Source organism: Geotrypetes seraphini, chromosome 13, assembly GCF_902459505.1.
Source record: "Geotrypetes seraphini chromosome 13, aGeoSer1.1, whole genome shotgun sequence".
NCBI classification, from domain to species: Eukaryota; Metazoa; Chordata; class Amphibia; order Gymnophiona; family Dermophiidae; genus Geotrypetes; species Geotrypetes seraphini.
Genome location: NC_047096.1, coordinates 11899039 through 11925518, shown reverse-complemented (window position 1 = coordinate 11925518; position 26480 = coordinate 11899039). Strand labels below are relative to the sequence as shown.

The window sequence follows — 26480 nt, the reverse complement described above, 5'->3', positions numbered from 1 at the left end:
GAGGGGGCTGCAGGAAGTGAGCGGGCGGGTCTCCGGCGTCACGCGGCACGGGCGAAGCAGGTGATTGGAGGCGGCGGCGGCAGTTTGGTTTTTGCCCGAATCACGTGCCCTCGCTCGCAGGCTTCTCCGGGAAGCGGTCGCGCGGTGTTATTGGCCTTTCTGCTCTGTTTGGGCTTAGTTATGGCGGCCAAGGGGACGGAGTCGGAGGCTGGCGGCCCTGCCCCGGGCGAGGCGGGAGAGGCTCTCTTTGTCCTCTTGGGAGCGGGCGTGACGCTGCTCAGCCACCCGCTGATTTATGCCAAGCTGTTGATTCAGGTGGGGAGGGGGACGAGGGCAGGCGTCGAGGCTGGAGAGGGGGGAAAAGCGGAGGAGGGAGGAGTGGAGTTCCTGGAGGAAAAGTCCATAGTCTGTTATTGAGACATGGGGGAAGCCACTGCTTGCACTGGATCGGTAGCATGGAATGTTGCTACTCTTTGGGGTTCCAGAATCTTGCTATTCTTTGAGATTCTGTATGGAATGTTGCTACTCTTTGGGGTTCCAGAATCTTGCTATTCTTTGAGATTCTGTATGGAATGTTGCTACTCTTTGGGGTTCCAGAATCTTGCTATTCTTTGGGATTCTGTATGGAATCTTGATACTCTTTGGGGTTCCAGAATCTTGCTATTCTTTGGGATTCTGTATGGAATGTTGCTACTCTTTGGGGTTCCAGAATCTTGCTATTCTTTGGGATTCTGTATGGAATGTTGCTACTCTTTGGGGTTCCAGAATCTTGCTATTCTTTGAGATTCTGTATGGAATGTTGCTACTCTTTGGCGTTTCAGAATCTTGCTATTCGTTGGGATACTGTATGGAATGTTGCTACTCTTTGGGGTTCCAGAATCTTGCTATTCTTTGGGATTCTGTATGGAATCTTGATACTCTTTGGGGTTCTAGAATTTTTTGTTACTTTTTGGGATTCTGGAATGTTGCTACTCCTTGAGTTTGGGCCAGGTACTAGGGACCTGGATTGGCCACCGTGAGAACGGGCTACCGGGCTTGATGGACCATTGGTCTGACCCAGTAAGGCTATTCTTATGTTCTTATAGAAGAGGGTGAGAGTGCTGGAGAAGTAAGCAGGGAGAAGCTGCCTAATTTGTGTCCATAGATGAAATAAACTTGTGTTATGTTTTGACACCCCATATCATTTTGAATGGTTAGAATCTATGAGTGCAGAAGAGAATGAATGAGGGAAGGGTTTAAAAGGAGAAGATGAAGTCGGTGAGTTGCAGTGGAAGGAGAAGGTAATGGTCTAAGGAGGAAATAATGGAGGTGCATATTTGATCAGTAAATCAGGATAAAATGAAATAAAAGGATGATGGGAAGGAGGAGAACCTGGGAAGGAGAAGTCTGGAATGAATGATGATGCTGGGTTAAAGGCATTCTGATTCAGGAAACAGATTTGAGAAGACAGTGAAGCTGAAAGGGGGGGGGGATGTGCTGGAGAGAAAGAATGACATAGAATATAAGCTAATACAATAGGACAATCTAGCATGGCCCAGAACTGGTATTGGGCGAGGTGACGAGAGGCATTTCCATGAGTAAAGGGGCTGGGGAAAAGAATCAGATTAAGAGGGATGGATGGATGGGAAACGAAGCACACAACTGAGCTGGCAGCTGAATTGTTGGATGTGATGTTGGGTTTTGGGCTTGGATGCCAGAAATAGTGGAGTCGAGGAGTAGCCTAACGGTTAGTGCAGAAAGCTGAGATCTTGAGGAACTGGATTTGGTTTCCAGTACAGCTGCTTGTGAACCTGGCAAGTCATTTTTAACTCTATTGCCTGAAGTACAAAACACACCTTAGTTTGTGAGCCCCTAGGGACAGAGAATGTACCTTCATGCATCCAGTAGGCCTATAGATCAGTGGTTCCCAACCCTGTCCTGGAGGACCACCAGGCCAATCGGGTTTTCAGGCTAGCCCTAATGAATATGCATGGAGCAGATTTGCATGCCTGTCACATCCATTATATGCAAGTCTCTCTCGTGCATATTCATTAGGGCTAGCCTGAAAACCCGAGTGGCCTAGTGGTCCTCCAGGACAGGGTTAGGAACCATTGCTAGATGATAACTTAATCAGCACTGCTTACTGCTACTTATGTTAGCTGGCATATTGTCCTGAAGGGTGCTACAGTATATATAGACTGGGAATGACAGCTCTGTGTTAATAGCTGAGATACTTCAATGGTGAGTTATATTCTAGAGCAGGGGTGTCAGTCCCTCCTCAAGGACCGCAATCCAGTCGGGTTTTCTGGTTTTCCCCACTGAATATGCATGAGATCTATTACCATACAATGAAAGCAGTGCATGCAAATAGATCTCATGCATATTATCCTGAAAATCTGACTGGATTGCGGCCCTCGAGGAGGGACTTTGACACCCCTGTTCTAGAGAGTATGGAGCCATGTCCTGTAATTTAGGTTACACTTCTCCCTCCATATTCGCGGTTTCGATTATTCATGGTTCTAGCTTGCTGACTCCTCCCCCCCAAATTACGTCAGCTTGCATAGAGAAATTGCTAATTCCAAGCGTTTACAGAGAAAAATCGCTGATTCCCAGCACTTTCTTAATCATGTTTTGCCTCTCCTTCAGGAACTGGCCAGGTCTCCCACCATGTTATTTGCAGTTTCACCATATTTGCAATGTTTTTTAATAGAAAACAGCGAATAACATATGAAAAAGTTATTTGCGGTTCTGTTAATCCCCTATCACAGTGAATACGGAGGGAGAAGTATATCTTGGATTTTTGAGTGAGATGGGATATTTTACTGTGCTTAGCTGGGTTTCTTCATGACTTGCATGATGACATATTGAGCTGGACTGTGGAATGATGGGACAGAGTGCAGAAGACCTGACAACAAACCCATTATTTTGTGTCTGTCTTTGAAGGTTGGACATGAACCACTTTCTCCAGTAGAAGGGACCAACCTGCTGGGTAGAAAAGTATTATACCTGCCTGGCTTTTTCACCTATGGTGAGTTTGTGTTTGCTGCTCTTTACATCTGGCCAGCACCTCTTGTAAGTTCTGAGGTGGAAATCCAAGCCTGTTGTCAAATTAAGCTTTCCCATTTTGGGTCTCTGAAATCATTTTGAAAATTGCCTCCATTACTAGAGAATTTAGAGAGAAGGGGTTATAAGTGGTGCACTAGGTGTAACTACTATATGTATTGTTCATGATATATAATTTTATTGTGCATGTATCAGGCATAAGAAATATTTAATAAAGAGAACAATTTAAAAACAAAATAAGAACTTTGGATTCTTGATGTTTTTTGTTAATTAGCTCCCAGGTATTTGGGCTGTAGGGAACATGCATGTCCGTTGCTCAAACATGGAGTTTCTAAGGACTTTAGTAGACTCACTAACAGCTTTTCAGATATTGAGTCATATTAATATTTCAAGTAATAGTCAAACTATAAATATTCTCCCACTCTAGCACATCACCTCGATACTTAATCTCCTTTACCCTCTCCTCTCTCCCCTTCCCTCCCACCTCCACTCTCCCCTTCCTCTCCCTCCTACTTATCCACCTTCCCTCTCTCCCTCCTCTTCCTCTCCCCTCTTGCCTCTTTTTACAGTTGCCTTGAGCCTATATAGGTATGAGCGACGCACAAATAGAAGATTAGATTAGACTATGATAACATGTGACTCCAAACAACACAGCTAAAAACCAACACAGTCCTTTGTAGCTTTAGGATCCTGTACTCTTGGCTTCTGTCTTCCAGTCTCCAGTGACAAGGGATCAGTATTAGGTATATGGAGCAGCACCTAGAAGGGAGAAAGTGCCCTCTAACCCAGATGTCATGCAGGAAAGAAAAGCTGTACGTTAAAGTATCATGCATTCCAAAAGTCCCAGGAGCTCTCGCTTGCTCGCATTTGACTCCCTGACATTCAGAACATAACATATACATAGCTATGACATAGCATAGACATGCCTAGTTTCTCAAAAACAATGAAGGTATCGCCCTGGTAGCTTAGCACCATAGTAGATGATAGCAGATAAACAGACCTGTATGGTCTATCCATTCAGCCCAACAAGATGTTACTACAATATATGTCCTTGATTTATCCTTGCTGTTTTCAGGGCACAGACCAGAGAAGTCTGCCCAGCACTGGCTTTGCATCTCAGTTCCTAGGGTTACCATTTATTCATCACTAAGCTTGTTTGGTTTCATTTCTTCCATATAGGATTCTTTATGTTTATCCCATGCATTTTTTAATTCAGTTACCATTTTCATCCCCCTCGCTTCCATTCCAGAGCATCTACCAACCTCTCTGTGAAAGAGTACTTCCTGACGTTAATCCCGAGTTTCTTCAATCTGTATGTAGCGATTTGACCAAATCAAAATACTGTATATTTAATGACATATAAACCTGACCACTCAGTCATGAGAAGAAGGCTGTCAGCTTGCTTTCTGTGCCAAGGTGAGAGCCCTCCCCACCAGCCACAGGTGGCAGAAAATGGAGATGCTACGGAGCTGGGTCTGTTGCTGGTAAGAAGCAGCTGACCCATAACTCCCTTTAAAAATGGAGCCGCTGGTATCTCACAATGAAACACAAAGACACTGAGTAGTAATTGGAGGCGTATTAATTTGCATCCAAATATTCCTGTAAATGGCCCTTTCAACACCCACATTAATTGCTTACCATAGAAGGATATGAGTTTGGCAGCAGGCTTTTGTATATACGAGGGTCATTTCATAAATAATGCACACTTTTTTAAAAAGTTTGCACTTTTTTTTTCCCAAATATTTCTTTACAATCCTTCAATATAGTCCCCCTGCTCTGCAATGACCGAGTCTCAACATCTGGGAAGCTTCATTATTCCATCTAAGACACCGTTTTTGTTCAGTTGCCGAATGGTTTGGGTACCGGCGGAAAAAAAGCTCTTCCAGAGATGCTAAACGACGTCCACACATAGGTTGTTTCAACTTTGAAAAAACGTCGAAATCTGGTAGACTCATGTCTGGATTATAGGGAGCATGAGGTAACGCCTCCCAGCTGTATTTGCGTAGTTTTTCAATGATGACATTCCCTATGTGTGGGCAAGCATGAAAAATGAGTGGCCCGGCCAAGAGCAACTGAAGTCGGGTTTTGTGCATTTTTCTGTGCATTTTTTGTAAAAAAAAATCACGATAAGACACTTCTTCCACATGGAACTTTGTCTGTAATGATGATGCCTTCATGATCATAAGCAAAAATCATCATTTGTTTGACTTTTGATTGAGCTCGTCAAAATATTTTTGGTTGTGGGGAAGATGGAGCTCTCCACTCCTCATTGAAAAACTACGCAAATACGCTGGGAGGTGATACCTCATGCTCCCTACAGTCCAGACATGAGTCCACCAGACTTCGACCTTTTTCCAAAGTTGAAACAACCTATGTGTGGACATCGTTTTGCATCTCTGGCAGAGCTTTCTTCCGCTGTTACCCGAGCCATTCGGCAACTGAGCGAAAACGGTGTCTTGGATGGAATAATGAAGCTTCCCGGACATTGGCACTCGGTCATTGCAAAGCAGGGAGACTATATTGAAGGACTGTAAAGAAATACTTGAAAAAAAAATAGAACATGTAAATTAAAAAAAAAAAAAAATAGTGTGCATTATTTATGAAATGACCCTCGTATGAATCCATGTCTCTTTAAATTTTAATAAGAAGGTGCTTTGCATTTAATTTCAGAGATTCTCTGATGGCTGGAACTGGTCTGTTGATAGAAAACAGGCTCCCGCCATTACAGCGTCATAAAAAGCGTTCTCAGAATAAGAATGTCATTTTAGAACATTCCAGTGAATGGTTGGTGGTCATTTTCAGGAACCTTTGCTGTGTTCTCCCCTTGAAACTAAACCAGATGCTCTCTTCTCCGGTTTGCCACGTGAGGGAAACTCCAGGGAAGGCAGAGCCAGCTCAGTATAGAGTAAGACAAACTAGGCCATTTCAGTACAAAATACTGCTCAAGTGTATCTGGTAATGGAATGAGTCCTTAATACACAATTTGTTTTACTGCCCAGCCAGGCACATTGTGCAAGTGGATGGACGAATGGGTCTCTTCCGGGGTCTCGCCCCTCGCCTTGTCTCCAGTGCTTTATGTACGATGACCCGTGGGAGCATGAAGAAGGTAAATGGAGGCAAAGAGGGCTTGTATCGCCTGTTCCAGAGTGCATGTCCTTTAGGGCTGTCCAGAAAAATCTAAAAGTTGGAAAAACTGCGAATTGCAGTTTTTCCCATGAATTTGATTGTGCTTGTATCAGAAAATAATTATTTTAAATGTTTTAAAGCCCATTCGGGGGTCATTCAAAGCCACTGATTACAGAAAGCTCCATTTTTCTTAAAATTTGCTGCTATTTTTGCTTAATTGAGCAAATTTCTTGGTATTATAGCAATTTATGTGGTACATTGATAAAAAGATATTTTGTGCAAAAAATCTAGCAGGATTTTATTAAATGAGCCTTCAATTTCTGCACTTTATTGTGGAAAATAAGAGAAATCTAACATACTTTGCTAATAACTAAACACGTACACTTTTGGCGAGCAGTTTTTTCGGGGCAAGCCGGTTTTCAAGCAGGTAAACCGAAGCTACGCCACTGGGAGACTTGGTTGGACCTGAATCCCATTTCCTGTTTCATGCTCTTGATATTACCAGTGAATGGTTGGCAAAACCAGTGGACAGGTGGTTTTAAAGATCCAAACTTCCATACTGCTGAACAGTTTGTCAACACAGCCATCTGAGTGAGGTGTTAAAGTGATAGCTGATTTTGACACTGGCATCATCATAGACCCAGTGCAACGTGAGGCCTTGTTGCAAGGAGTTGAACAGCATTGCAGGCTTTAGCCTGACTATTTAAAGAAGACATTTAGGCCCGGATTCTGTTTAGGACACACAGAATTGGGCCTACACCCACCCAAACTAAGCTCGATTCTGTAACCGACGTCCATGTTACAGATGCCAGTTACAAAACCAGGTTACTTTAGACGCGGCCGCTACACTTATCATGACAAGGGATATCCCTGCTGCAATTAGTATAGCGGCTGCGGCTGCCAGTCCCCCCCCCCCTCCCCCTGAACAAACGAGGCAGGAGGGATGCCCAATCCCTCCTGCTGGTAGACCCCCACCCACCCCGATGATTGCCAGCAGGAGGGTGCTCAACCCTTACTGCCGGACCCCCCCAATGGAAACCCCCAACTCTCCCCCTGGATTTACCTTGAAAGGTTGCCGGCGATCATCGGGGGTGGGTAGGGGGCCTACCGGCAGGAGGGGTCAGCACCCTCCTGCCGGCGATCATCGGAGGGGGTCCGACAGGAGGGATTGGGCTCCCTCTTGCCACGATCGTTCAGGGGGAGGGGCGAAGACTGGTGGCCATTATATTAATCGTGGCAGGGAGATCCCTTCGCCTAAGGCTACCATCTAGCCTTAGGGAGCCTTCACTATAGGCGGCCTGCCTAGGGAGCATTTTTTTAAAAAACATGCGTGCCGATTGGCTGATTAGATAGCTGTAGGACGCCTACAGCTGCCTACAATCAGGACGCGGTTTATGGAATCCGTGCCTGAATGCTTAAGTGTTTGGAACGCCATTGGTAGATGACTACACCAAAGTGTATGTGTTTAGCTATTAGCGAAGTATGTTACATTTCTGTTCTTTTCCACAATAAAGTGCAGACACTGAAGGTTCATTTTATAAAATACTGCTAGATTTTTTTTATTATTTTTTTGCAATAAATGTTTTATTCAATGTATCATTGCTGAGTGTGAAAACAAAAGTTATAGCTATAACACCAAGAAATTTGCTCCATTAAGCAAAAATAATAGCAAATTTTAAGAAAAATGGAGTTTTATGTAATTGGTGGCTTTGAGTGAGCCCAGGATGGGCTTTAAAAAATTATTTTCTGATCAAGCACAATCAAATTCTTGGGGAAAATGACAATTCGCACGGTTTTTCCAACTTTTAGGTTTTTCTGGACAGCCCTAATGTTCTTGTGTCTGAATGCAGACCAGTGGTGTGACTGATATGAGAGAGGCTTTATTCTGAAATTGGGAGCCTTTGAATCGTAGCCTGCAGAGTAGGCACTGGTGCCATATACAGTATGAGAGAAACTTTAATAGAGAGTTGGCTTCATGTAAAGCTTATCTTTATATGTAGGCAATGACTATTCTAAAATCCTGTAGGCATCTACGTGTATTTAAAACAATATTATTATTATAACATTGTAATGAATGAATTAAACAAAAATACAATTCAAGTAATTCCATGTATATTACTATCATCCCTCCTATTCCCACCCCTATCCCAGAATGAAAGGTGACACCGGAGGGGGTGAAAGGGAAGGGGGGTAGGCAATAGGGGGGATGGTATAGAGGTATGTAATGGGTAATATGGAAATGTATTTTGAAGAGATGATAGACATTGTGAATATAAATGTAATGATTATTTTATTATATTATTGTATATTTATTGGATTCCTTCAATAAAATGTTATAAATTAAAACAATAATGGGGCATACAGCAGTATGGCACCTGCTTTTCTGTGATGTACACACAGGTCCATCTATATATATATAAAATTGGGTGGGGGTGACATGTAAAAATTCTCAAAAACGACAGATATTAGTGTCTACCGACTCTACCCCGTAGTTTTCGGCCTCGCTGAGATGATGTTCCAGCATAACTCTGGAACGCATACAGAGATTTCAACCAAACTTGGTATACATACGACTTACTATCTGGAAAAATAAATACTGTGGGGGTGGGAAGGGGGGGTGACGTAAATATGATCGAAAATGACAGATGATTGGGATAAATAAATATCCGGGCAACGCCGGCTAATCAGCTAGTATCTATAAACGGTGCCTCAAGTTAAGACGCCTGTAGGTTCCCTACTGGCGCCGAACTTAAGTGTGAAACGCTGTTTTTAAAGGAGTGAAAGCGGTTAAAAAAAAAACGTAGGTGCCTAAAAAAAATAAAAAGGCATCTGCATCGTGACTGTGGAGGCGCTTTACGACATTGTAGGCATGGCTAATGCCGGAAATGGCACGGCATCATAAAGCGCCTCCGTAGCCGCAATTAACGTGAAATGTAGGCCTTGAAAACCCTGGCCTACATCTCCGGTGCCTACCTTTCACAAAGCTGCGTTTCTATAAATGGCGCCGTTGCATGATTGACACGTGATCGGTGGCCGCCGGTGCAGCTTATAGCATCCGGGCCATAGTGCTCCCAAAAGCAAAGTTTAGCCAGATTTGGAACAGATCGCCTCGTACGTAAGTGCCTCTTCCCTTTTTGAAATAAATGATCTTTTGGACATTTTTGTAAGCTGCTTGTTATAAAGTGACCTCCATATGGTTCTGTGTGCCCCCTGTGCATGCCTCCCACCCCCAGCCACTGTATGCATAGGAACAGTGTGTCACTTGCATGCCCCAGAGGCTGTGAGTGTATTACTCCTCCTCTATACATGGCTCTGTGTTAGGGTACAGCACAGGAACTTGTGGTTACGCTGTATAACAAGAAAGCATAGGAGTCATGTGCAGCCTGCATGCCCCTTTGTATAAGTGGAATTAGAAAAGATATAGAGAAGGGCAACCAAAATGATAAAAGGGATGGGACAACTTCCCTATGAGGAAAGGCTAAAATGGTCAGGGCTTTTCAGCCTGGAGAAGAAATGGCTCAGGAGAGATATGATAGAGGTCTATAAAATACTGAGTGCAGTGGAAAAGGTAGATGTGAATCGCTTGTTTACTCTTTCCCAAAATACGAGGGGACATGCGAAGAAGCTACTAAGTAATAGATTTAAAACAAACGGGAGAAAATATTTCTTCACTCAGTGTGTAATTAAATTCTGGAATTCAATGCCAGAGAATGTGATGAAAGCAGTTAGCTTAACAGGGTTTAAAAATGGTTTAGATAAATTTCCTAAAACAAAAGTCCATAAGCTTGGGGAAATCCACTGCCTATTCTTAAGAACTGTTTTACTTCTTGGAATTTTGCCCAGTATCTGTGACCTGGGTTGGCCTCTGTTGGAAACAGGATACTGGGCTTAATGGACCTTCAGTCTGTCCCAGTATGGCAACTCTTATGTCTGTAAGTGCGGGAGCCATGTACAGTCTGCATGCCCCTGCACAGTGTAGGTTCAGCAGAAGTATGGCGTCTGCACATCTTCATGTACAGTGGAGGCAGCCTTGGAGTGTAGACACAGGAGGCGCATCTGGGTTGGAATCTCCTGGTTGTCTTTTTGGCTTTCTGGGAAGTGTTTATGCTGACATGGCGGTCACATACATCTCTCATATACCCTTCTTTTCTCAGCAAGGCGAGTGAATGTCTCTGTACCTCCTTTCTTCTTTCTTACTCTGTATCTTGTTTACGTTTTTGCTAAGGTTTGTCCTCTGGAGGATATGGAGCACGTGTCTAATAAGGATGACATGAGAACTTCACTCAGGAAAGTGGTGAGAGAGGTGAGATGCACGAAGTTTAGCATTTATCTTCTAGGAGCTGGTGGTGAGAAGTGGGAGAAGCCTGTAAACCTGTGGCTAATGGGCATATCTAAGCTTGATTACAGTAATGCATTGTATAAGGCAGGGGTAGGCAATTCCGGTCTTCGAGAGCCGGAGCCAGGTCAGGTTTTCAGGATAGCCACAATGAATACGTATGAGATGGATTTGCATGCACTGCCTCCTTGAGATGCAAATCCATCTCATGCATATTTATTGTGGGTATCCTGAAAACCTGACCTGGCTCCAGCTCTCAAGGACCAGAATTGCCTACCCCTGGTATAAGGGTATCTACCAAAAAGATATCCGATGACTACAATTGATACAAAATACGGCCATCAAAATTATTACAAACAAAAAGAAATTCGACCACGTTACTCCACCACTAAAAACAGCTCACTGGTTGCCAATATCACACCGTATCATATATAAAACAGCTATCCTTTCTTTCAAGGCTCAAACCACCAAAGAACCGGCCTTTATCCATAAACTTCTTATTCCACATGAACCTATAAGAACTTTAAGATCCTCTTCTCAGTATCTACTTCATATACCATCTTTGAAAATTATTAGCACACGTCGGGCTACCTCGTTCGCAATTATGGCCCCTACAATATGGAATTCTTTACCTCTTCATATTAGGGTAGAAAACAACTTAGATAAATTCAAGGGAAATCTAAAGACCTTCCTTTTCCAAGATGCATTTGACTGTTAAATAGATTTGATTTACAGCCAGAGTTATTCTATAATCTTTACTCCCTAGCTTCCCCATTGTGGTTTGCCTTCTTTGTGTTCTTTACTTTTAATTTGTAGTTCTCTCCATTTTCCTATTGTTTCTAATTGGTTATGTATTGTTTTGTGAGTATTTATTTGTTTATTGTCGCCTCCTTTTTAATTATAAATTATAAAACGCTTAGAAGTTTTGATTTGCGTTTCATCAAAATTTTAATAAACTTGGAAACTGTGTGTAGAGTGTGGACAGGTATAGGGTATGCGGAAGTAGATATACCAACTTCTCTTGTTCTCTTCTTCTCCAGACCTCCCACGAGATGGTCACACAATGTGTATCCAGGATTATCTCCCATCCCTTTCACGGTGAGCAACGCTGGATGTCTCGCAGGGCAAATGATCTCCTCCTGATGTTAGGAAAAAAGGAAATTGTTCTGCATTCCTGGTTAGAGTGAGGGGCACTCCGCTGCTTTATGGTATCTGTTGGAATGACTCGTTCCCTTTTCTTCATTCCCAGTAATCTCTGTCCGCTGCATGGTCCAGTTCGTGGGCCGGGAGATGAAGTACAGGTAAGCATTGCTTGATTCTAGAAGTTTAACCCTTTCAGGACCAAGGGACATATTTGTCCCATAACTTTAAAATCCTATAAATTTTGATTGGGATAGTCTACAGTTCTAAATTTGATATGTACGGATTCCATAGGATACTGCCTTTATGTAAACAAACTGGTTCCGACATTCATTCATTAGCGTCGTTGCCAGATTGACGAGAAGATTCACTTGCCACACTGTCCATAAGCCAGAAGTTTGATTAAAAAAAAAAAAAATGATATTTCACAAAAAAAATCAATTTTTTGGCATCTGCAAGCCCTTTTTACCATAAAAATGTCGTCAAAACCACAAAAATTGGCCTACGATCCTTATGGTCCTGAAAGGGTTAATCACTGTCATATGGGGATAAGCAGCAATCAAAGATGCCTATGATTGATAAATAATTTTAGGGTCCTTCCATGCCAAATTCTGCTTTTATATTTATCACTCATATGATCCCTCGTTTTTAACCGTAATTGTTCTCTTTTCTTTTAAAATTGTATTTCTCCCTACTACCCTATTGTTTCTATGTAAGTACTGTCGTGTCACCAATAAGTTTAATTGTCCCCCTTTTTAATTATTTTTTTAACTGTTAAACGCTTAGAATGTATGATTAGCGTTTTATCAAATTTTAAGAATAAACTTTTTAATAAAAATTTAACTTTTCAGCTGGTATATCTGCAGGGTCATGTGCTGGTTAAGTACCAACCCCCCACCCCCTGAGCAGTCTGTTACACAGCAGTAATTAGCGGTTCTTCAGCTGCCTTCTTAACACAAGTAGGGTACCATTATACCTTGCAGGATTGGCACTTCAGAGACATGCATGTAGCCCTCACCTGCCGACACAGGACACAAGGTAAAGGAAGATGCTAAAAAGGCAAAGGAAAGAAAAATATTACGTCTAGTAATTCCCCCATCATGACTGGGCAGATGAAATGGTTTAGATGGCAAAGACTATTTGGCCTAAAACATGTGATTCCTGATTCTCTTGTAACCAAGAGATTGTTAGTAGAGAATGACATGTGGACAAATTTTTCCCTGTCCCCATGGGAACTCATTTTCCTGTCCCTGTCCCATTCCTTTAAGCTCAGTCCTCATCTGCACAAGCCTCAAGCACTTTAAAATCATAAGTAGCAACATTCTAGAGCTCAGATTGTGATGTCATAATGCCTCATTCCACCAATGCCTAAGCTCCGTCCTCACCTGCACAAGCCTCAAACACTTTAAAATCATAAGTAGCAACATTCTAGAGCTCAGATTGTGATGTCATAATGCCTCATTCCACCAATGCCTAAGCTCCGTCCTCATCTGCACAAGCCTGAAACACTTTAAAATCATAAGTAGCAACATTCTAGAGCTCAGATTGTGATGTCATAATGCCTCATTCCACCAATGCCTAAGCTCCGTCTTCCTCTGCACAAGCCTCAAACACTTTAAAATCATAAGTAGCAACATTCTAGAGCTCAGATTGTGATGTCATAATGCCTCATTCCACCAATGCCTAAGCTCCGTCCTCACCTGCACAAGCCTCAAACACTTTAAAATCCTAAGTAGCAACATTCTAGAGCTCAGTTTGTGATGTCATAATGCCTCATTCCACCAATGCCTAAGCTCCGTCCTCATCTGCACAAGCCTGAAACACTTTAAAATCATAAGTAGCAACATTCTAGAGCTCAGATTGTGATGTCATAATGCCTCATTCCACCAATGCCTAAGCTCCGTCCTCATCTGCACAAGCCTGAAACACTTTAAAATCCTAAGTAGCAACATTCTAGAGCTCAGTTTGTGATGTCATAATGCCTCATTCCACCAATGCCTAAGCTCCGTCCTCATCTGCACAAGCCTCAAACACTTTAAAATCCTAAGTAGCAACATTCTAGAGCTCAGATTGTGATGTCATAATGCCTCATTCCACCAATGCCTAAGCTCCGTCCTCATCTGCACAAGCCTCAAACACTTTAAAATCCTAAGTAGCAACATTCTAGAGCTCAGATTGTGATGTCATAATGCCTCATTCCACCAATGCCTAAGCTCTGTCTTCCTCTGCACAAGCCTCAAACAGTTTAAAATCCTAAGTAGCAACATTCTAGAGCTCAGATTGTGATGTCATAATGCCTCATTCCACCAATGCCTAAGCTCCGTCTTCCTCTGCACAAGCCTCAAACACTTTAAAGTCATAAGTGTTCGAGGCTTGTGCGGTTAAGGAATGAGACAGGGACAGCGACAAAACTTGTGGGGATGGGGACAAATTTGTCCCCATATCATTCTCTAATTGTTAGCTTATGTTTTGGAAAGAGTTCCTTGAGTCCCTAGCTGGGATTGGGCAGCTCTGGCACCCCCTTCCTTCAGGATTCCTAGTTGGGCTCAGTTGTGCTGACTCTGACTTGGTCAATGCAGTTTCTGACCCTTATCTCTTGGGTCCCCTTGGTTGGCTCATTTTTCTGTAGAATAACTCTGGTTTTTCCTTTCTTTTTCACAGCAGCGTGTTAAGCTCCATTGGAAAGATTTTTAAAGAAGAGGGCATCCTGGGATTCTTTGTGTATGTTTTGTATATTTTCTGTTCAATTAAAAAACAAAATTCATCAGTTGGTTTTGGTGTAGGGAGATAGATTTGAGCAGAAAGGACAAGGAGAAATGAGAGTTGACAGATGGTGCAGAAAGAATGACACAGTCGGGGTAACAACAGTAAATGGTCTTTATCCATACCAAAATCTACCAGTAGAGATATCTAGGATCAGTAGTGATCAGATACTTTTTTTTTTTTTAACTACAAATTAGTTCTAAGAACCTAGTTAAGTTGCTTATTTTGATAGTGAAGTTCTGGTTGATGCCTTTGCTCAGGCTTCCTCCCCTCTCTCTCCGCAGGGGTTTGGTCCCATATCTCCTAGGGGATGCGCTCTTCCTGTGGTGCTGTAATCTCATGTCCCACTTCATCAATACATACGCTGTGGACGACAACGTGAGTGGGAGTTTTGTATGGAACAGTTTTTCAATACAAATAATGCTGGTTCTCTTTCCCAGACCAAAACTTGAGTAAAGGAAAGTAAGAACTTCTAAAAAAAACCAGGCCGGCCACCTTCTTTTGTGCTTACCTCAGATGCACAGTGGGGGGGTGGGGCACAGTCTACTTTCATGTAACTCCTTTTATGATTGCACACTGATGATTTATAACTGACATTAAGTGGCTTTAATTGGGCATTTTGTTTATTTTGCTCTGCTATCACATTGGAGTCAGCTTTCTTTATAAGGACAGATTAAATGCTTCCTTGGTCAGGGATAGATTTATGTGGACTGTGACCCCTAACCTGTAACATTTAAGAGACACCCCCCTCAATTAAATAGGAAGCGAATTTTAGGTTTAATAGTCTTCCGTGCACAGATCCTAAGATGTCGCTTTAGTACAGTGTATAGCAAACCGTATGCCTCCTGAAATTTCAGGTGTGCCGCGGCACACTGGCGAAGAGGAGAGTCAACCGCGCCAACTGACTGCCTTCAGGACGTACCTCTCGCAGTGAGTCTCCTCCTCGCCTGCGTCTCTCCTCCTCTCACCGTACCTCCCCTCCTCCCGGATCCCTCCACTGAATCGTACCGATGGGCCCGTGCACGGACGTCGCGCATGACATCAGCGTGTGGACAACCGCGCACTTCCAGGTGCCTTCCGGCCGGGGTGCTGCGTTTAGTGTGCCGCCGGCCAGAAAGTTTGGGACACACTGCTTTAGTAAATCACTCTTTAGCATCTCAGGCAGCTTCTCCTGAAAAAGAATTTCGATCCTCACAGCTCACAGCTGTTTCTTACAGACATTTTGGAAAACAGCTAAAAACCTATCTTTTCTCCAAATAGCTGACTCATTCAAATATACGATTATGTTTATAATCTTTTGTAAACCGCGTAGAACTATTTGGTAACGCAGTCTATAAGTATAATGTTATGTTGCGTTAGTAAATCCAGCCCTGTTTGTGGTCTCTTATTGTCTTGTCTTTTCCAGCAGCTTCGTCAAGCCTCTGTGATCCGAAGCTACACAAAGTTTATTATGGGGGTAAGAGCCAGTCGCCCTGTCCTCCCTCAACCTCTCTGTTCAAAAGGGATGGTTATAGTACTCTGCCTCTGTAGTTGTATGTACTATACCTAGGGTAATTCAGATCTTGTGTATATCTGCGCTTGAGTACGCTTGGATGTGAGCTGTTTCCCTAGAGGTTCAATGCTTATTCCCACGTGTTTTCTAGTGAGCTTGTGCTTCTGCCACAAAGCCAAATAAATATACATTGTAGATGCTGTGTCTTTGTGTAATTCCTTCCCTCTTTACGGGTCTCATCTGATTGACTGTTCTCTCTCTCTCTCGGACAGATTGCTGTAGCCATGTTGACCTGTCCCTTCCTATTAGTGGGTAACCTGATGGCCATTAATAATTGTGGGTAAGTTCCACCCACCCCCACCCCACTTATTCCTGCTTGGCTAGGTTGCTTCTGGTGGTCTCCGATGAACTTACACACAGCAGTCGGATTCCAAGAGGAAAACTGTTCCTGAATACATTGTATGTGTGTTTGTATAAAGGGGGTTTCTGGAGAAGGTTCTTGCTGAGAACTGCAGCAGCATTTTTTCTGAATGGATTAAAACATTGTTATAACCTTGCTGCTTATCTATTTAAGACCTTATATTCAAATGCTGTTATACATTTAGGTAGTAATTCTCAGAGCCTGCACAACAGCACAAATGGCAAAGCTCCAGAGCAGCGCAGAAAAATAGCCCTCCAATGCTCAAAGGATTTGATAATCAAATTGTGTGTGCACTTTAAAGGTAAAAGCAAGTAGGAGGAACATTCTTGATGCATGCGCAGAAGAGCTTCACAATAAGCGCAGTTCTTGTGCACATGTGCCAAGCAAATGCTCTTCTGTGCCTTTAAATATAATAATAATAATAAATTTATTTTTATATGCCACCATACCCGAGAGTTCTAAGCGGTTCACAACAATTGGATAAGATACAAACAGTACAAGTTATTTAAAAAGACAGCAATTGAAGGCATCTAGCGGAAGAAATATATAAAATGCATGCAGTATAAAAGAATGCGGAGAATTTTACAAAGCAAGGTAAAACTATAAACTTTTCCATTTCTTTTTAATTTGGAAGGTTTATATTTAAGTACAGAAAAGAAGTGCCAACATGTACTTTCGAATTTGCCTGGACTCTCCCTATTTTCTTTCTCGGTACCGGCACTTCCAGTCTTCTTCCACAGGCTTTCTTCCACTTCCAAAAGAAATCAAAATGAGTAGATTTTCAACTGAAAATTGAAAGAAATCCTCTCTTCAAACCTTCCAGCTCCGAGCTGCCTTATCTTTCCGTGGTAAGAGCAGGGTTGGTTTGTACGCTGTTCTCTGAGCAAACAATGTCATCAACATTTAATTACAACTTATGGCCATCGCTGCTGCGTACGTTTCGAGCGCTAAAACCGTTTGTGCGCACATTAATTGTTAAGCGCCTCTGGGCAGTTATGCTGACGTTGTGTTTTGAGAATTGACTCTACACTCCTCCCTCAGTATTCGTGGGGGTTAGGGGCAGAGCTGGCCCGCAAATATTGAAAATTCGCGAATAACTTTTGGGCCTGCTCTGACCCACCCCGCCTTCCCCCCCCCCTCGGCATCCCGGACTTTACCTGGTGGTCTAACGGTCTTTCGGAGCAGGAGCAAGACTACGACGGGAACTCACGGCAGCCATTTTGTATGAGTAATCTGCAAGGGGCAGGAGCGTAGGAAGATTGCTCCTGCCCTGAAAGACCGCTACACCACCAGGTAAGGTCCGGGAGGGAGGTGGGGGTGATTCCAGTTTTAGGAAATCGAGAATAATTGAAATCATGAGTCCTAAAACCGCAAATCATGAGGGAAAAGTGCGTTGGGTTTCAATTCTATGAGAGGGGAGTGGCTCCTTTTAGGCCCCCCAAAGTAGCACAGGGAGCATCTGTCCAGATACTGCTACAGAATACAAGCATAACCTATCATCGACACATCTTTTTCTATTTAGGTGCCTGTAATTATGCCAGCCATAGGCCTTGCTTAACCATAGCATGGGCACACGTAACATAACTTATTCACTTCACTGGGAGGCAGGCCCATGTTCCACCCACATGTAGGTGTCGCCCGCTCAGTTTTGTGCTCAAGCGCAACCTTGTAGAAAAGCACTTAGGCCAATTATGTGTGTCCCTTTAAAGCATACAAATAAATAGTGTTAGAGCTGCCCTTTGCACAGGGGCTGTGAAATATATTTGTGCCCTATGCATGAACTTTCGGCGGCACTACGCAAATATTAAAACTCTTACAGATTGCTCTGGTGCCAGGTTGGAGCGAGGGTATTCCGTCCAACTACACAGACGGCGGTGCTAGGTAGTCGCAATCTCTTTTGTAAATAATAATAATTTTATTTTTTTATATACCGCCTAACCAAGTAATGGTTCTAGGCAGTTCACAACAAGTAAATCCAGTTTAAAAAATGGAAATACGTCGGGTAGTTAAACAGGAGAAAAGTATAAAATTTAAGAGAAAAAATTAAACTGCAATTAGGATACAAATTTATCAAATAATTGGATCTTCAATAATTTCCTAAAATCAAGATAGGAGAAAGCTCCATGCATGATTTTTCCAAACCACACATTCAGTTGAGCAACCTGAAAAGAAAGAGATCTTTCAAAAATCCTTTTATATCAGCATAATTTAATAGGAGGGAATGTAAACAAACGAACCCTACGTGAAAGCTTATTTGAGTGGTTCAAAGGAAACTGGGAAACGAGGTAGGCGGGTGACAAGCCAAAGATTGATTTGTAACAAATGCAAGCAAACTTAGACGAAACTCTGGCCTCAATCGGCAGCCAATGCAGTTTCTGACAATATGGAGTAATACGCTCCCATTTTTTTTAGACCAAAAATCAGTCGAACTGCAGTGTTTTGAACCACTCTCAATTTTTAAAAGATTTTCTTATAAGCACCTAGATAAATAATATTACAATAGTCAAGAATACTTAACACAGATGACTGCACTAACAGACAAAATGAAATATGAGAATTGAGCGCTTATATTTATCTTAGGATTTGAATGATGTGTTCAAGGGGAGGTTTTTTAAATTGTCTGCTATTTATCAATGTTTGCAATGATTAATATGTATGTATTTCTGTAACCCACTTTGATAAAAGTGGGATATAAATGAATAAACTACGTATAATCTGTATAATTTAGGCCAGTCACACAAAGACTAAATTAAACTATGTAGCCATAGGGCTGGATGTATAATGCGGAATGTATGTGGCTGACTTAAATGCCAGCTGCAGGGTTTAAATATTAGCCAGCTTGTTTCTAGTGGCCGCTTATTTGTGCTAGACCCCCCTGCCTCTCCCTTCCCCATGTGTTCTGCTTCTGAGCTGTTCGCTTCTCTCTGAAAACATAGGCTCGTTGCTGGTCTTCCTCCGTATTCTCCTGTATTTTCCTCCTGGATCCAGTGTTGGAAATCTCTGGCTGCTCAGGTGAGACAATTCTGGCTTTAATTGGTGCCTATTCAGCCAGGGTTTTGGTTGGCTGAATGTTCTTATTTTTCAGAGAGACTGACTCAGAATGTTCACTGTCCAGTCATCAGGACATCCAGACTCCTAGAAATCCATAGAAAGCGTGCGTGTATATAAATATACATTTTTTTTGGGGGGGGATGGATGCAAGAAAGGTGGGAGGAAAGGGGAAGGACCGAGAGAGGGAGGAGATAGTGCACATGGAGGGAGAGAAGGATAAGATATGGAAAAATAGACAGATTTGAGAAGGAAGCTGAATGCTAAAAAGTTAATGCCAAAAATGGATGTAGATCCAATCATTTGGAACAACCAGGGTACTACAACTCAGAAATGGGAGATCAGTAAAATGCACTAAATATATATAGATATAGACTGACTCCTATCTAATACTAAAGCTGTGGAGGGGCATAATCAAAAAACCCGTCTAAGTCCCTTTTTGGCCTAAGTCCTTAAACGTTCAAAGCAGAAGCAGGGAAAGTGTCCATAACCAAACCAAACGTCCTTGTTTTGATTATGGCCTTCCTCTGCCTAAACGCCTATATTTGTTTTGCACAGTTGTAGTTTGGAAAATCAATAAAGATTCAATAAAATAAAATATATATACATATAATAGTACAAGAAGAGCACATTGATCCTACAGACATAAATAAGCAACTATTTTAACCCTCCCTCCCACCCAATAATCAAGAAAACCAAATACATAGAATCAATTAATAACTTTCCCATTTTAAGATTGCAATGCAAAGCCCCCCTCCCCCCCTGGATGTGGATGTGTATATTAAAAAGACCATATAATAAAATTGGTTATCAGTCCTTACAGAATTTTGTCAATGGTTCCCAAACATCCAGAAATTTCCTATACTATCCCTGTTGTATGGCCATCATATGTTCCATTTTAAAAGTATGACACAGAGATTCCCACCAGAAAGTGTAATTTAACCGATCCCAGTTTTTCCAATTCCTCAAAATAAGATGTATGGCAACCCCTGTCATAATAAAGAGGAGTTTATTAGTATGGGAAGATATTTGACTTTTGGCCCTCATTAACATACCAAATAGTACAGTATCATACGTCAATGCCACAGGATTTTGCAGTACTTCATTCACTTGATCCCAAATGGATCTCCAAAGTTTAAGTATCAAGGGACAATAGTACAATAGATGATCCAGTGTCCCAACTTTGAGATGACAGTGCCAGCATCTATTAGACTTGGAACTATCTAATTTCTGTAGTCCAAAATGCTCTATTTAACAAGAAAAACCACATTTGTCTCATAGATGCAGACACCGTACATCTCATCCTCCAAGTCCAAATACGTGGCCATAAATGATTTTATTTTCAATTCAGTGATTGAAGTTTTGAGCATTTACATTTGCTGTCTATATTTTGCACTGTTCAGGAGGAAATGCGTTTCTATTTCTCTGGTGGTGTATTGCATGCGGAGTCTGGTCCTGTATTTGCACGGGATGTAGGAATGAATGTCAAGAAGCGCTGTGGGGATCATGGCCCCAAGCTGGAAAATTATTTGTTGACTTTCCTTAGCCCTTTTGGACCCAAAATGTCCCTCGCTTAAAAAATTTGTGAAGGCCACTGTTGTACTAACTCATTACAAGACTGTGGAGACTTTCCAACTGGCAGAGCAGACATAATAGTCCTTACATGTAGACGTGCTATAGAGTAGTCGGTCAGGGATTTACATAAAACTTGCAGAAAAAGTTGGTGCCATAGCACCAACACAGACACAGCCCATCAAGTTAGAGCAGGGGTGGGCGACTGCGGCCCTCGAGGGCCAGAATCCAGTCGGGTTTTCAGGATTTCCCCAATGAATATGCATGAGATCTACTTGCATGCAATGCTTTCCATGCATATTCATTGAGGAAATCCTGAAAACCCGACTGGATTCCGGCCCTCCCCTGAATTAGAGCATTATCTTCAAGCCCCAAATCATGTTTCTGATGAATCCTCCAGAGACGGTGTTGCTTCTTCTGGAGAAGGGGCCTGTGTGGTCCAATACTACAGCAGCTTTCAGATGACCCAGTATGCGGTATCGCAGTCTATGAAAATTCCCAGTTTTCTTCCAATCCAATATTGACACCAAGCGTGAGCTGATGATGTGAGGCGTGGCCTAGTGATAGAGCTGCTGCCTCAGCACCCTGAGGTTGTGGGATTGAATCCCAGCGCTGTTACTTGTGACCCTGAGCAAGTCACTTAATCCTCCATTGCCCTGGGTACAAAATAAGTACCTGTATATACAGGTATTTAAACTGCTTTGAATGTATAACCACAAAAAAGTGGTGTACAAGTCCCATTCCCTCTTCTATTCTGCTTCTCTTCACTCCTCCTGATCTTCCCTCCCCTCCTCCACACGGTATCACATTTGCACAAATTTTCCTCATTTTTTTTTACCTCGTGTTCTCCCTCCTTCCCTTTTCTCTCTTTCTCAGCTGCACTCTGTCTTCCTTTGGTAATTATCTTTCTTTCTTTGTTTTTCCCCAGGGCCTGCTATTCCGAGGTTCGACTCTCTTTTTTCGCAGACTGCCAGCATCCAAGTATTAGATCAGTTCTCTACATTTCTGGAAAAGGGGGAGGGCAAAGTGTTTAAAAATGGACACGTCTAGGGAACATTTTAAAAGGTTGGGTAGATAGTTTATCAGTTGCAGTGGAAGCCCTGGATGTGAAAGGATTTGTGGCCTGGATGTGCCAGTCGTCTTTGGTAAGTGGCTTACCTGCAGAGGGTTCTGGTGCAGGCAATAAGGGACCAGTAGTTCTCGGGCTACCGGACTACTGCAATGTCCTGTATCTACCCTGCCCCGCAAGCGTGATAAAACAATAACAGACTGTACAAAACACGGCCCTCAGACTGATCTACTCTTTAAGCAAATATGATCACATCACTTCAGCATACCTAGACACGCACTGGCTTCCAAGCACGAATATTATTCAGATTCTACTGTCTACTAAACAAAGTCCTGAATGGCACCGCCCGCACCTACCTGAACAATCGCCTTATCCGGAACGCTCAAGGAGAGCACAGATTCTATTTATTCCCCCCCCCCAATCAGAGGCACACAGCGCAAGAGGTTGTACGATGGATTACTAGCAACTCGGGCAGCGAAACTAGACCACCATATCACCCACACCCTGTTAACGTCGCCTGACTTCAAAACCCTCCGAAGGGAAATAAAGACCCTACTGTTCAAGACCTTTGTAAAGGCTTGCTAATGCCATACCAAGTTTCTCATATCTCGGACAGTGTCATAGTTGTGTAACAAGTATCCGAACCTGTAATTCTGGAAATGTCCAGCTCGCCTCTTTTGTAATCCGCACTAATATAATGCAATGTAATATAATGTCTCTGTGTGAAACAGGATACATCTTTAAACCTACCACAGACTTTTCCATTCTATGGACTTTCACAGCAAATTCAAATTTCTGACCAACTGACTTTCCCGCCAAAATTCAAATTGCTCCCAATCTCGCTATTTCCAGAGTCACTCTGCAGACTTCAACGCATACCCTGAAGAAAGCCATAGCATGATGGCTGAAAGGTTGATTTCTACCTGACAAAGATGCAACGGGACCCGGACCACCTGCAACAAACAGGATAGAGGGTTCATGCTTGCCGAGCCCTTCCCTGCTTTGCCCTTCTTTATTTCTCTTGAACTTAACTCCCAGGCTAGCTCTGTGACTTGTAGCTCTGGTCCCATTGAAGAAGTTGAACTTCAAATCCCAGAATATGTTTGTTGGGAGCCAGAGGAATGAAGGAACAAAAGAGGGCTGCTTCAGATACCCACAGGTAATCTGATAGTGAGTCTGTAAAAAGTGTTTGTCATATGTGTAGTTTCCCTGTTTAATTTAAGGGGAAAGGGAGGCAAGATAGAGATGGGGGAGGGGATCCGATTCAGTACCAGCCCCTACAGAATTTTATTTTATTTTATTCTTTTTTTGGGGGGTAGGATGTTGCTCCTATTCCCCTTCCCAAACTATGCTTATGATCCAGTATTTAGTACAGTCTTGTGTGTCTGGGGTTTCCAGAGAACAGGATGGGCTATAAATTCAGTCTGTTAGAAAGTTCCAGACAAACTGGGTTTGGATAATGAGGAAGTGCTCTGTATGGGTTACAGAGATCTGCTCCTATTTGCCCAGGTCACATACAGTATGATATAAAATGGATTTCACTGTGGAATAGACCATATGGATCTTGCTAATCGGCAGATATCGGCATTTGAATTCACATAGTTGAATGGATTATTATATTGGCTGAGGAAGGAACTGACAGCCTGCAGTGTTTCTGAATAATTCTTACATTAATTTGATGAACAGTATCCTGACCTACCAAGAATTTTTGGAATGAAAACTGTATGTGTATGTATATAACTTTTTACAAAGCAATATCTTCCTGCTCCATTGGGCTTCCAACTCAGTTGAAACCAGGCTCTCTTGGGCCGTGGTGCCTCACAGGGATTTATCTGTAATTTAAATATTTCCTCTCATCTTATAGCCTGGTCACTGAGGCGGTAGACCTCTCCTGGGGGCTATACATTAGAGCTTTTTCAGGAACCCTGTGGTTATTGGCCCTCAATCCAGCCACTAGCTGTCACCATTGTGCACTGATTCCTTCCCTACGCTGCTGCTGTGAATGATACCCAGGACTTTCCTTGTGAGCCTCTGAGCCGGCCCAAATACAGCGTTCTAATTAAAGAAAATAGATCAGCTTTAAGGTTTTGATTAGAAAATTGTGGCAGTTCTTGTTGAAAGACAGTGGCAGAATTGTATTAAAGCATAATTGACGTATCAGTTCATTTCTGACAGGAATATGAGAAGGTGGATCTCTGCAGTTTTTTTTGCGTCTCTTATTTGAATGTGGAATTATGTTTTACTTCCTATGTCCTTATGTTTCGCCTGAAAAAAATGCGTCTTGGGAGCAGGAGGCGGGGCAAGAGAGGAGCAGAACTGTGATATCTCAACTCTACGGGCGTTGAAACGGACATTGATGGCGCTGTTAAGGACAGACACCAGAGCTGCTATCGGAGCTTAGTGCCATGAAAGGCTGACTTCACAGATCTTCATTAACATAATAGGACTTTAGCTTTAATTCTGTGCCTTTCTGCTTTGCCTTCAACTTGGATTTGGAATCGGGTATGGAGCAAAAGTGACTGCTCTGGTGAGTGTGAGTGCAGTCAGGACATCCTATCTGCTTCAGGAAACTTTAAAGTGCACCTGAAGGGAAATGAAACACGCAAATGTAGCAATGCATACTACCAGCTAGTCCAGTGGTTCCCAACCCTCTCCTGGAGGACCACCAGGCCAGTCGGGTTTTCAGGATAGCCCTAATGAATATGCATGGAGGGGCCAGGCATGCAAATCTGCTCCATGCATATTCATTAGGGCTATCCTGAAAACCCGACTGGCCTGGTGGTCCTTCAGGACAGGGTTGGGAACCACTGAGCTAGTCATCATGACACAAGCCCCGGAAGTCTACTGAAAGCTGCTGCATTTGGAGTATATAAGCTCCACCTCTCTGGTGCAAATATGCTGCAGCTTTGCTCACTAGAGATTGGCTGAGCCACATGTCTATCATGTGTGGTGATCAAAGCATTGTAACTTCTTACTACTCCCACTTCACAAATTAGTCCACTGGGTACCCTCGGGTTCCTGCAGTAATTGTGTAGATTTTTACATTTTTTAAATTGTATTGATATTTTGTAAAATCTCCAGCCTTGCATCTGTGTGGGGTGTTTTAATGTTTCATTGATTTGTAGCACAGCTGTCTCTATTTGGTGAATTTGTACAGCTTATATCTAGGCTTTTGTACAAACATACATGGATTTTTACCTGTGTGTTGTAACATTTTGCTGTATGTGTGAACTACCAGAGCTAAGCTGCCCTATAATGCTGTATTTTAAATTTGTTGATGTAAGGAAATTGGGAAGAACTGAAAGAAAATGTGGCAGATTTGGATAGGAAACAGTTCTGATAGAGGTGCCCTTGTAAAGTATCACTTAGAAGAAAATTTTCTAGAGCTGGTATGTTTGGAGCTGGTGATTACAGTTGATAAAACTAATGATGAGAGATTTGGAAAAAAAAATCACAATCCAAGATGGCCGCTGGATAGGTTTGCTGAGTTACATGCTCCTGTGGGTTTGCTCTAGAAATCCGCTTTTCATTGTTTTTATCTGATATTTTCTTCGGAATAATACCAAAGAGGAGGGGGAGAAGTGCTGCCAGTGCCTCGCAACGCTCCGGGATTGCCGTCTTCGGGAATATAGACCAGCACATGCAGGGCATACCGGGGCAGATCTCCCAGGGTTTGGAAACAATCTCAGTCCTGACATGAGAGCATCGCCCCCGCATCCACAAACTACCAGTTCCCCGTGGGTGGAGGAACTTCGGGAGTTGGAACGCAACCTCCCTCGGAGGCTAGAGAGATCATAACGGGGACTGGAGATTCAGGCTCTCAGTCCTTACAAGGAAGCCTGACTATGGATTCGGAAGACTTGATAACACCAGGGACTGGATTAATCCAGCCAGAACAGCGACAAGAAGACTTGCCAGTGGGTGAGCAAAGTACTTGACATTTACAGTTTTCTTAACTTCAAAAACCCTGCGAAGTACCATTAGACAGCTTGTGGGATCTCGCGGCTAATTTAGTTAAGACTAGGGGCTCCTTTTACTAAAGTGCGCTAGCGTTTTTAGCACGCGCTAAAGATTAGCGTGCACTAACCTCGCGCTAAACAAAAAATACTAACGCAAGCTCTAAGGAGGCGTTAGCGCATCATAGGAAAAGGAGCCCTATTAATCCCCAATTTCAACAGATTGAAGGGAGATTAAAATAATATGATTAAGATAATTATCAATTTAAAGCAAATGACTGGCGACTCTAAAATTGTAGTAGAAAATTTGCAGCAAGAAATAAAATCTTCAAAACAAATACAAGAGAGGCTAATCAGAGATAACACAAATCTACATAGTAACATAGTAGATGACGGCAGATAAAGACCCGAATGATCCATCCAGTCTGCCCAACCTGATTCAATTTAAATTTTTTTTTTTTTTTAATTTTTCTTCTTAGCTATTTCTGGGCAAGAATCCAAAGCTTTACCCGGTA

At 42.6% G+C, this 26480-nt stretch overlaps 1 protein-coding gene across 2 annotated transcripts; it reads left to right on the top strand.

The window, feature by feature from the left end:
- Positions 1 to 132: 132 nt before the first annotated feature.
- Positions 133 to 26480, top strand: MTCH1 (mitochondrial carrier 1). Of its 2 annotated transcripts, none has more exons than XM_033917788.1 (12): positions 133 to 315; positions 2923 to 3007; positions 6042 to 6148; positions 10394 to 10471; positions 11545 to 11602; positions 11754 to 11805; positions 14306 to 14365; positions 14692 to 14785; positions 15816 to 15863; positions 16172 to 16239; positions 19257 to 19332; positions 21869 to 26480. In XM_033917788.1, exons 1-12 carry the CDS (start codon positions 181 to 183, stop codon positions 21926 to 21928), a joined length of 921 nt encoding a protein of 306 aa, XP_033773679.1. In that variant the 5' UTR covers positions 133 to 180; the 3' UTR covers positions 21929 to 26480. The 2 variants fall into 2 exon arrangements, with proteins under 2 accessions (XP_033773679.1, XP_033773678.1); XM_033917787.1 differs by having other exon boundaries at positions 15813 to 15863.